The sequence below is a fragment of the Varanus komodoensis genome, unplaced genomic scaffold, assembly GCF_004798865.1.
Source record: "Varanus komodoensis strain SLA01 unplaced genomic scaffold, ASM479886v1 scaffold16, whole genome shotgun sequence".
Taxonomy (NCBI): domain Eukaryota; kingdom Metazoa; phylum Chordata; class Lepidosauria; order Squamata; family Varanidae; genus Varanus; species Varanus komodoensis.
In genome coordinates, this window is record NW_025335468.1 from 6326517 (window position 1) to 6339099 (window position 12583).

The 12583-nt window shown below is 43.2% G+C and overlaps 1 protein-coding gene across 1 annotated transcript in view; it reads right to left on the reverse strand.

Annotated features, from left to right (window-relative positions):
* MUC6 (mucin 6, oligomeric mucus/gel-forming) overlaps positions 1–12583 on the reverse strand; it is a 59562-nt gene that overhangs the window by 7630 nt on the left and 39349 nt on the right. Inside the window, exons 22-30 of the mRNA XM_044426076.1 lie at positions 11813–11964; positions 11486–11627; positions 10081–10191; positions 9289–9474; positions 8536–8775; positions 7398–7554; positions 5809–5955; positions 4216–4278; positions 650–883 (exon numbers count right to left, since the gene is read on the reverse strand). Coding sequence (XP_044282011.1) covers positions 650–883; positions 4216–4278; positions 5809–5955; positions 7398–7554; positions 8536–8775; positions 9289–9474; positions 10081–10191; positions 11486–11627; positions 11813–11964 — 1432 coding nt within the window. The remainder of the gene's footprint in view (positions 1–649; positions 884–4215; positions 4279–5808; positions 5956–7397; positions 7555–8535; positions 8776–9288; positions 9475–10080; positions 10192–11485; positions 11628–11812; positions 11965–12583) is intronic.

The window sequence follows — 12583 nt, forward strand, 5'->3', positions numbered from 1 at the left end:
GCAATGGCCGTACTCGGCACGTGCTGTGAGCGCGGCCAGCCAGAGAATGTGCAGTAGCAAGCGGGGAGGTGCCCGCACGCTCAGCAGGTGGGGTGGCGTCCCCCCGTATCCTGTGGTCCCCTACCGTCGATGTGGCGCCAAGCCACCCGACTCGCCCGAGGGCTGAGAGTGCAGCCAATGCCTAGCAGGGACCCCGGCCATCGTCCTACGGTGAGGATCCTGTTCATGTGACTATGGGTGTCGGAGAAGAGGACGGTGGGCCATTTTGGGGGAATTTTCCACTGCCGGTGTGCAGAGGATTTTCCCCATGGAGGTTGTGTTCGTCATGGTATTGGATGACTTGGTGGGTGGTGTGAAAGCCAAGGCGATAGAATGGGAAAATAGGTCCCCAGGGAACGGCCAGAAGCAAAGGCTTCTTTCAGCAGATGACATTTGGTTAACCAGCCAAAGCACTTTCTGGAGTAGTCTGGGAGGTGCCCACCTGCTGAGCAGGTTGGGGGGCATGCCCCCATATCCTGTTTTTCCCTGTCATCTCCGTGACACCAAGCCTCCCTTTTCATCCAATGACTGAGTATTCGGCCTTTGCAACGCGGGGCGCCCTGGCAGCATCCGATGGCTTGCCTGCAGGAGCGCGATCGGTGAAACTTACCTGTGGAGGTCACGACTGTCGTGGTTGCAGGTGTAGGTGTTTGTAGATGAGCAGGTGTTTGTATTGGAGTTTGTGTTTCTGTTGTCTTTGTCATCTCAGTGGTTGGAGTGGTTTTTGTGGTAGTGGTCTTTGGTGGTCTCGTTGTCACTGTGCTTCTTGACATTGTTGAAGCATAAGGTGTATTTGTTGTTTTCTTTGTAGTGCTGGAAGGTGTTTGTGTTGGTGTGCTTGAGACTGTAACGGGAGAGTTAATGAACATTGTGGCTGAGTTCATTGAATGTTAATAACCATCTTCAAGTGCTAATGAATTAATTGTGAATATATTTTTTGTGTTCTTTCTCCATTGTATAGATATATTTAGAGTTGAGATCTGTGTAACTGTAACTGAAAAGTGTTGCACAGGGAAATTTTTAGAACGAGACACAAATCATCAAAGTCTCTGAGATGGGATTCCATCCCTTCGAGTGAATTTAGCTTGTAGGACACTGATCTTTAATCCGCTAGTGCATGTGTGGAAAAATGTCACGATATGAATTTTGAACTCATCATGTCTCCTGTAAATACATGTAGTGTATGAGTACAGTGTAACAAGCCTTCACCGAAGTAATATTTTATTGTAATACCATTCCGAGAGCATTTGGTAGTGGATGTTATACAAAAGTTTTAAATAAAGAAATAAGAATATAAATATTCACTTGAATTAAGTGTATTAGAAATTTGTTGTTCCAATAGTTATCGATGGAAGTGTTGCAGTGGTTGGTATATTTTCGTTTGTATATTTCCTCTGGTGTAATTGTGAGAAGTGTGGTGGCAGCTTTTCTTGTTGGAATAATGTTGAAAAGGGAGGTACAGATCATGGTGTAAGCTTTAGAGCAAGGAAACTTGGTTTCCTTCACTGGGCTGGAGCTGATTGGTGTCTTCATAGCCAGTGATATATACTTTCCCCATTGAATTACAGAGTGAGGAGGTGGGAAGAGTGGACTATTTTTGTATATGTCCGTGCATTATTTAAGTCTGTGACATCTGTCAGCATTGTTGTTTTGATGGGAGGTGGACAGATCTTTAGGGGGTAGGAGTGCATGTTTTGTGTGAGAAATGGTTTGTGCAAATTAGGGATGTGCAAGGCCCTGAGTATATGTTCCTGGTAGGCATGCCTGGTGTTTGCAGGGCACTTCCCAGGAACTGAGCCCCACATGCTGTGCAAGAAGTGCCGCATTTTCATGGCTGGTGCTACCACTGCATGCTACATCAATTAGGGAAGAAGATTGGTCACCAGGAATGGTGCCTGGCATGGCTGCTTGAGGTGGCTGTCTGCCATGTCCTGTAGCCACTCTCTGTGTGGCTGCAGGTGATGGGGAAGGTTGCTAGTTGCACAACCAGGGATCCACAAGCATTCAGACTTCCTCTTTGCTTGGCTTGTTTTGTAGGATCAGACTGAGCATAAGAACAAGTCCACCAATGTTAGTGGAACAAATTCCAAAGTGATTCATCCCAACCTGATGTGAATATGTGTGTATGTTATGTGTCAACATTCATATTTGTATGTGAAGAAAGATGCATGTGTTGTGTTATGTTTTATGTGGGCTTTTGGGTATACCACATACTTTAGGTTTGAGATAATCCATATTTTGCAAGGGGTGGCCACCTTTCTTTGGTATGGTGTTTCTGTAACCTTTATGTAAAGCAGGAGTGGGCAAGTCCTAATCCTCAAGTTGTTTGACCTACAATTCCCGTCCTCCCACTCCATTGGTGATGTTGACTTGGTTGGGAGGAAGTGGTAGGCCAAAAGATCTGCAGCACTACAAGTTGTCCACCCCATTGTAATGTGATCTAACTCTTACTCTTGAACTGAAAAAATATTCTCTATCCTGGTTCAAGTTAAACCTATTGCTTGTGTGTTCAGAAGTAAGAACTCTTCAGTGCCATGGAGTTTACTTCCAGGTAAGTTAGATCCAGCCCTCTTAGTGTCATATATTTTAAAAAAATCATTAAAAAATTGTACTCACCAGTTGTTAATGGTGATGGAGTGGTTATTGGTGGAGTTCCTGGTTAGAAAAATAAGTATGTGAGCATAATGTGAAATATAACATGTTTTATGTAATCAAAGAGTTTCAGAGTTTGTGCACATCGGTATACTTCATTTTGACTCCAGGCATGTATATCACTCAAGAGGCAAGGCACCATGTGAACTAGGGATGAGCAGAGAGTCTGCTTTGGGCAGAAAACCTGCTGGATTCGCTAGTTTGGGCTTACTGGACTCTGATCTGTTTTGTAGTAGCCCAGAGTCTGAGTTCCTGGCAAGCATGCCCAGGTTTGTGGGGCGCTCATCAGGAACTGAGCCCCACAAGCTGTTCAAGCTGCACCATTCTTCCATGCCCACCACCACCGCCGCCAGTAGCAGCGAGTGGGGGAGAAGTTTGGCCACTAGGAATGGCAGCCGGTGTGTCCTCGTGTTGAGCCCCTTTTTCTTGTGCATCGCTGCTGGTGGCAGCGGGTGGGAAAGAAGTTTCAATGCTGGGAATGGCAACTGGCGCACCTGCTTATTGTGTCCCCTTTCCCTGCCGGCAGGAAAGAAGGTTGGTGGTTGCGCAACTGGAGGTATGCCAGTGGTCTTGGACTTTTTCCAGGCTCAGCTTGTTTCCTCAGAGAGGGATGAGCACTGGAAGAAGTCTAGTGGGCAGGTGCGAACTGGTTTCTGGAGAGGCTTGGTGCAGCCCTAATGTGAACCCATCAAATGTAGCAAGCGCTGTACCCTCTTCCACCAAGTAGTGTGTGCAATTTGCAAAGACGCAGCAGTTCGTGGCCAACATGGATATTGACCTGTGTACATGTGGTTTTCTCACATAGATGTTAAATTCGTGTAAAAATATAATTGATTATGAATATGTTTTTGTTATGACAAGAAATGGTCAAGTAATGTTCAAGGAAAGTTTGGACAACCACATGTTGGGGATTACATGAATGGAGCTGACTGGAGCTGGGGGTCAGACTAGATGGCCCTGGAGTCCCTTCTGACTCATTTTGTTTCCATGTTTCTAATAATAATATAATAGTAGATGTATTCTTTTCCATAATTCGAATTTGATGCAAACCCTGTTACTTTTCAAATTCTACAGTGAAAGTACAACTTTGCATATGAAGATCCAATCTAGAATTCCAGGATCTATATCATTTTAGAGTGATACAATTAGTGGAAACTGCTCAAAGTTCCCATCTGGATAAATTGTCATCAATTATTAGCTAACTGCTTTTTTACAATATGTCCATCAACTAATGTAGACAGTGACTTTCAAAATTACTTAAATTGCAGTAGCTTGTACATTTCTTAAAATTAAGTATAATAGATGGATTACCAATCAGTGATGGCTTTTAGGATCAAAAGAAGGCCCTGGAGATAAACTGACTGCAAAATATGACTGTAGTCCTGTATATCCCATGCAAACATACTAGGGAGTAATTCCAAATAAATCAGTACTGTACATAAGCACAGGATTGCCTTTAAAATGGCCCTTCTTAGTACAGGAACTGTTGTGAACAAGCCATTTAAAAATGGACTTCTTTCTTACCACAAGGTACACAGCCTTTCAGCTTATGATCATAATATTCATCCTTTGAACAGTTGTAACAGCCTAGGAGCAAAGGACAAAGAAATAGATTGTCAAGCAGGCATCAAAAATTTTAGAGCAAATTTAGCTATTAGTAAATATTTGAGAGAGAAGAATTCTTGGCATTTGCAAGGAAGTCCCAGAGAACAAAATATAGATCCAAATTGCCAAATGCAGAAACAGCGCTCAGCTAGGTATTGGAGCTGTTACTATTAGCACTGAAATGTTTCAGCTCTAACTTTTGATCTAAGTACCAGCCTGGTTGCTAAACTGAACATAACTGTTACAGAAAAACGATATCTTTCGAGGTTAGAGAGCGAGGATCCCTTAAATTCATGGGCTGAGACTATCTGAGTTTTAGGTGCTTCTAAAAAACTGGAGACTAGTCCTTGTCTTCTCCCTTGTTCCCAGTCAGCATGGACATTGGAATGATGGCAGTTGCAGGCAAACACATCTGGAGGGCACCCAGTTGGGGAGGGCTGGGTTAGGCAAATTAAGCTGACTTTTCTCAACTTGCTTTGGAAATCACAAGTTCAGAATGATATTTAATTTGACTGCAAGGTGAAATGGAACCATTGCGTGCCAACAGCATTGTCCCAAACAGGAACACACAAACCATTTTGGTCATAGCTGAACTTGACCTGCTGCTGAACAACCACAAAGAATTATTATTTGATTGTACCTTCCAGTTCTATACACACTGTTATGTGTAAGCCTACACAGTCATTCCTGTCAACATTTTATCACTGCACTGGGGCACAGACATGAGATCTAGGGAGAGATCAAAAGGCCTTGTCTTCTCTTCTTGGAGGCATTCACCTGGAGAAACAAATGTACCAGAACTGCCCTACATGAACACAAGAGCTATAGCTGAGGCAGCTATCCACAGTTGCATGGCAACTTTAAACACTTCATGCTGGTACCTGAGCAATGGGATGGCACATGACCAGTATGACCCCTTTATCTCACTGAGGAGCCTCCTGAATAGAAAATGTGAGTGTTCCGTACCATGGTGTTGAGAAGGCACTGCTCTCTCCTGCTCTCTCTCCTCTCTCTGTCAGGTTTGCAACTCTGTTCACTACTGAACCCTTATTGCCACTCTATGTTACCTGAGTGCTACCTGGCCTCTTGGAGGTCAGTGGGACTTGTGCCTTTGGGTTACTTTTTTGCTATATATTTCATGACAACCATATCTTTGTCCAAGCTGGTGATGGCTTTGTTTCCATTCTAGACAAACCCGTTTTCATTCACTTCAAGCATGAGGTGAAATGGAGACAATGGACGAAGCAGTCATTCACATGCACTCCATCTTACCTGTATTCCATTGGGATCATTAATAATTAGGTAAAGTTAATATTAAGTTAATAATTAGGTAAAAAAAGAAAGACATTACTTGAAAATACTTAAAGCTCTAGTTACCAGCAAATGGTGGTTTGGTTGAGAAAAGCAATGGTAATGTCACCTTAAAACAAGCAAATGCGACTGGATTGGCAACATGCTCGCTAGATCACTGGCTAAACAGCATTTTGATGTTTAAAAGGCAAAAGATGTTACCTTCAGTGTTGACATCAGTTGGTGTTGGCATGTGTAGACATTTACAGGGGCGATAATGCCAGCTGCAATTGTATTCATTAGCAGGGTTATAGGAGGTGCCCCCTATGCCACTCTGTGGATGGCTGTTGAAGTAGTCACAGTAGACAGCTAAAATAGGGGAGAAGGTAGGTTTTATTTCACTCCTCACATTACATTCCCCAAAGGAAAGTGTTGGAGAAGAATGGCTTTGCTTTCCCCCATGACAAAGTAGCTAGTGAAATAGCTTCATTAACTTTCGCTTTATGATATGAAAATACATATATTTGACCATTTCACTGAAGGTATAGATGTCACTCATCTATTCACACACTGGATTACCACACATCATCTACCTTGATGGAAACATGCGCAACAGTTGAAGCAAATGGATAGCTGCTCCTTAAAGGCTCAAGGGAATCAGGGTGGCCACTGTTTTTTTTAAAAGGACAAATAGAGTCTTCACCATATTTTTTCTAATGGGCTAAGTTTGGCTGTACCTTGACCTGAGATGTACGGAAAGCTGTGTAGAATTCTATTTTTAACAATGTACCAAGTCAACAGATTTTAGGCTTCCAGCCCCAGATCAGCCCATTGCAAATCAATTTGGATATTGATGAATTTGGCACATGGCTTGAACTATGGAACATGTTCCAAGACAGAGTGTCAGGCAGGTTTTTTGGACTTGCCAGCATGGCCAAAGGTCAGAAATGTTGGAAATCAAAGTCCAAGCCATTTGGATATCTACTTTCTGCCCACCCCGTGAGTTTCGTAGGCCTCATTATAGCATAGCCAATACTCTCTCCATAGCTTAGGGATGGGGAAGCTCTGGCCCATGGGCTGATTTGAGCCTGCTAAGCCAGATTATGAAGTCCCAGGTGAGGCTCCTCCTTGAAGACCTGCCCCTGAATGGAGATAACAGTGGGGATTTCCCACAGAGCACTGCCTGCCATCTCAGTGGTGCTTTGTACAAGATGCTTTGTCTACCCCCGCTCCCTCACGCAGGAACACTAGGGGCTGACAAAGTTACCCCGACCTGAACTGCTGCCTGAAGCACTCACCTAATTTGCACCTGTCAGATCTCTGGCCTTCCTGCATGCAGGCCTTCCTTGGCCAGATGAGCCTCAACCAGCACCTTGACCAGGGACTAGATTACTTCGGGGGGGGGGGGGACAGGGGCATGGCTCTGCTCCTTGACATTGTCTAACCCATAGCGGGCTTGTTGGGGCAGTCATCTAGTCCCTGGACCTCAAACAATTCCCCATCTGTGCTATGCCTGCAACTACACCCAAACTGTGCTTGTCATTCTCTGGTGCCTACAACTGCACCATATTTAAAGTCATTCAACTCTCCCCTGTGGCTGCATTAGCTCCCGAGGGAAGTTTGGGTTCCTAGGAACATGGTTTAAAAACACAGCTCTACAGATAGCATGCTTCCTTCTCCAGTAGTTTTGACAGTTTTGTCAATTTAAAAAGTAGACTTTATTTCTATGTATTATTACATGATCTTATAAAACTGCCAATATACTTTAAAAGCAACAATATGCTTTTCAAAAACAATATTAAGACACTTACGACAGAAATCCGGTCTTCTCCAGTCGATACAGACACCCTTATCTAAGCAAGTTTTTGCATATACTGCAATAGCGTCACACAGGCATTCACAGTCACCGCCAGTATCACATCCACATGCATCCCGGACACAAGCATCATAATAAGGTACACGGTATACCTACAGCAGCGACAGAAAAATTAAACCAGAAAGCAAAAGGTGTTAAGCGAAGGGTGTGTGTGTGTTGCACTTCAGTGGAACCAAGAAAATGATACCCACTAATCAAGCATGCCTGCTGCATTATCATTGCATTATTTTGCATTTGTATTGTATTATATACAAAATACCCTTTTGTATTATCCTGCTGAGTTAACAGATAGTGGTAACAGAACTCCCTAGGTAACCCTAACAGAACTGTTGGCTTAATTTGGGCTTGGACTCAGGAAATTTTCCAAAACATTGAAATTGACTTAGATGCCTTAATTCTAATCACAAAGGTTAGATGCCACTACAGCACTGGCCATATTTTCAGGGGTGCTTTACTGTCCTGCTGAAGAAGACTGAAGGAGGACAGGGTATCATCTTTTAAGTACCTCAAAGGCTGTCACAAAGAGGAAGGTCAAGATCTCTTCTTGCTGATACCAGAGTACAGGACATGGAATAATCAATTCAAGCTGCGACAACCTAGATTCAGGCTAGATATTGGGAAAAGCTTCCTGACAGTCAGGGCGATGCGACAGTGGAACCAGCTGTTTAGAGAGGTGGTGGGCTCTCCCACACTAGAGACATTCAGAAAGAAACTAGGCAGCCATCTGAGTGGGATGGTGTAAATTAGTGTCCTGCAACAGCAGGGGGTTGGACCCCATGGCCTTCATGGCCCCTTCCAACTCTACTATTCTATGTGAGATGGCAGCATGCCAAGTGGAACCACCACCTCCACTAACTGAAGACTAATGGTTTTATATTCAGTGCCATCAACTCATCATGGAGGTTCCACTGAAACTGCCATCTCATGGCCCCATACCTATTTTAGAGTGGTCTATCCTAACTTCCTCTGTGTGCATGGAACATTTGAAAATGTATCTACTGAAAATGGTAATTTCTTGTGGTGCTATCAAGTACTGAAGCAGAATTCCAAAGGGGAGGTAGCAATACTTTTACCTTGGGATGGCAGTCAGCAAATACATTACTGTTGATAATTGAGCACTTCTTCTCTGCCCAAGCTTTCCGATAGGGATTCTTGCTACATGGATCTGCTACGAAGGACACATCCCCACAAAGTGGATTCTCTTTCCAGGAATTTACAAACTCCAGTTCATTGGATGCCACGTATCTGCTTCGGGTTTCAAAATCATCTCGTATATTCCCATTGTAGTTACCACATAAGCCACAAATGTGATCCTAGGTCAAAATAAAATCAAAGACCTTGTGGAAATCATATCAGTCCATAAAATGTGGGGCTTTAAAAAAAGCACTAAGGAGCCATGGGAAGAGAAGCAATTTAACCCTGACTTTGTCAGCCATTTGTTCTCCCCTGAATCGCTTACCTATATGGGAGGAAGATAATGGGGGTGGAGTGGGTCTCTCTTTTTCTTTTATGGAGAAAAGCATCTGGCTGTATAGTTTTGAGCAGAGAAAGACGCAGCAAGAAAAGTGTCCCTCCGCCCCACCAGACCACCATTGTTTGCTCAATCAGAAGCCAGCTACTGCTACTTAAAAATATAAAGCCTGGAAAAGTGATCATGGAACTGAAAGCAGTGATGGCTTTACCTCTGTTCTGCAGAGGTGAGCCAGTGATAAGTCTTGCTAGAAGAACTCTGCCTACAGTTTGATATTATTGCCCTTTAGCTCCCTGTTCTATATGATTGGGATGCCATCAAAAGAAACACTTATCAGGAATCTGTGCCAGTTTACCTCTGTGCCTCTGAATATCTTGATGAATAAGTTCATGTGCCTGTTCCAGATAAGGTTCATATCATATTTGCCAGGGATTGTGAGCTCAATAACCAAGTGGAGGGAGTTCTCTTCTATAAAGTATTCTCCCAGTGGATTCACACCAGAGATGGTATATGTTCTGTCTGCCAGAGTGATAGTCACATTCTGAAAGGAAAGTGACACACAAATAGAACAACTATATGACTGAACTGCCAAGAATAAACACCTTTTCAGTATACAATACAATAATAAACAATGCACAACGGAATGGTGAAAGAGCACAATGAAATTGCACTGCCAGGGGAAATGGGAGTAAAAAGCAAGTCAAGTCTGTAGGCAGGGCAAAGTAAAAGTGCTTCAGTGAGGTGCTGAATAGCCAATCCTTGTCCAGGATAGCTTGGCCTCCAGATGTACAGAGTGTCACCTCAGAAAAGGCTGCATCCTTTGTATGAACACATCAAGTCTTACTTGGTAGTGGGTACAGAGCAGGGCCTCTGCCAAAGACCAGTGTCTTCTCTAGAGAAAAGTGCATCTGGCACAGCGGCTTCAAAAATATTCTCGACCATAGTTGCCCCATGGCCATCCCGAATGATTGCTGGAGCCTTATGGTTAATGGGGAGGGTTAGAAATTAAATAAATGAGCACGACCCACATGGGAACTCCTTCCATCTTATCTGCATCCACTCAGCTTGTTTGCTCACATTTTGCTGCAGTACAGGTGAGGATATCTCACCTGAGTGTAGTAACACAGTAACTATGTATTATCCTTACCCCAAGGTAGATCTTGATTGCTCGGGAACATGTTACTCCAGTATTTCCACAGATGACATTCTCTGTCACTATTTTGAAAGTATGGGGAGAGCCTCCAATGCCACATCCATCCTAAGGACAGAAGCACAGTCAGAGGATCATTAGCTGGGTAATTAGGAGGGATCAGAGGAGCAAAATGTATGTGAAGATTTAAACCTAGGAAACCTCTTAGGTTTTCAGAAGCCTGGAACAAAAGAAATAGGGAGGAAATTTGGTCTAAGCACGATATTAATGAGGCCTTTGTACTGGCGACCCCTTGGTGTGAGGCTCAGTTAGAGGACCTACTTAACAGAAGATAGTCCTGTCTTTAATGGCATTGTCTAAGAGGCTTTCCAGTCTAGCCCTGTTTAAAGTCAATGAACCATCAGAAGGCAGAGCTGGAGCCTTGAAGTTGCCTATCAAGGGCTAAGACCAGGTCTGTAGACAGAGCAGACAGATAGATCAGCTGGGTATTGTCTTCCCTGCTATTGTGTATCTCTATTTATATGACAGCAATTATTTTTCAATCTGCACCTATATATTCATACTTAGCATATGCACACTTTGAGCAAATCTGTGTCCTTTTTTGGAAATGTTGACATGGCCATTATAGTGCCTATCACAGATTATCCTTATTCTCCTTTCCCCTAGTATAGATGTTTAAGTCAGATGAAAAATACAAGGAGAGCCATTAATGATGAATTCATTAGATGCTTAGTCAAATGTACACATAATATCCCTAAGATAAACTACCCTTTCATGATAGAGGTCAATCAAATTCCTCAAGTTCTCTCAGTGAAAAGTTTATTATACATTTTAAAATGCAACACCAGATCAAGTCAGTGCAAAAGATATTTTAATGCAGAAGTCCCTAAGCCATTGTGCCCTGTGGCAGTTCAAATATATGTATTATCCCATTAAGCATGCCATCTGCGAGGGAGAGGAGTATATTCTTAGATTACTTTAGCTGTTGAAGAGCTGTTACCCACTTCTTAATGTTTAAAAAAAATTGAAGGAATGGCACTTCAGCAAAGAAGATGAAATGCATCTTGTGCATTGAGAGCCATGCAAAGATACTTGAGTTAGGAGGATATTGCTTCCACGGGACATATTAGGAAGTATGTTATTTATTTATTTTACATGCAAGGACTATCCAGTTGCCTAGAAGGCTGTTTTTGAACTCCAGATGTGGTATTAAGGGAGGAAATTATTTAAAAAGTTCCCCTAGCCTTTTTAAAGCTGTTAATTGTGTGGATTTAGGTATGGTGTTTTATCCTAAGACATACAGGGCTTGACCTGAAGTGTTACATAAAGTCAGATGTGTTTTAACTACCAGTATGATTTTTTCATGCAAATCATTCACAGGTATGCAAGATAAAAATATTACCGTAGCTAGTACATATTCACAGTTCCCATCAAACACAAAGCGCTGTCCGTCAAAAGTAGTGATATGACCTTCTCCATATAGGCTGCATGTTGACGAGCATTTGGAATTTTGGATGCAGTTCCATTTTCCTCTTGTGCAGATACTAACAATGGACAAAAAAATGGGTCAGCAAACACGCCTAAAGCTAACACACTACAGTTGTGCACCCAACTTCCTTGATGCCTTCATATCATAGCAACTAAGTTTCCTGAGGTCACATACATAACAGAATGACACACTTACATAGTTTGGCCAAGGATACCAATGGATGGGAAGATAAAGTCTTACCAGGTCTTGCATTCAGTATGAATCTCCTGTCCTTTTGCATATGAGAAGCCACTATATTCACAAGGGCATTCCTCAGGAGGCACACATGTACCATCTAGTTTCTCATAGAGTCCAGGAGCACAAACACACCCTGATTCACACTTGCTGGGGACCTGGAAATTACAGACTTAGTCACTAAGAGATGCACGCAGAAAGTTGAATGTCCTCGGCATGGATACACCTTGCTGGCTTGAATTAAGGCACACTTCTGTATCTGCTACATCCAGCCCAGCCTCAAGCTACAAGAGGTAGAAAGGGATTGTTGGTCATCTCCCATGACTGTGATGGCAGGGTGGCACCTCCAAAACAAGCCACTCCAAAGCTCTCTCCAGGGATGAGCACCATTTTAGTGGAAAAACAGATGTAAATGAAATGACGAATAAATGAGTGACCAAATAAATGTGACCCGCCTGGAGGACAGACTTGCTTTGCTCAGTTGTGAACGCATCAGTGTCACATCCCTCAGAGCCAGGCAGGGCAGTTCTAATTCCATTCCAGAGCAGAGCAGGGACAGCCAGGTGTGGCCTGCCCTCCCCACCACCCCCACTGGCATTAAGGAAATGGGGAAATATTGCCCTGTTCTTTTCTAGTGATGACAATTAAATGGAATCTAGTTTTTGCAACTGTCTATTAGTCCTGTTGGTGCACTGTCAAGGTTTCCCGTAATGGTGGCCCATGGCTCACTCCACAGAGAATGAGAACACGTCCCGAGTGACAAATGCAGCACCACGA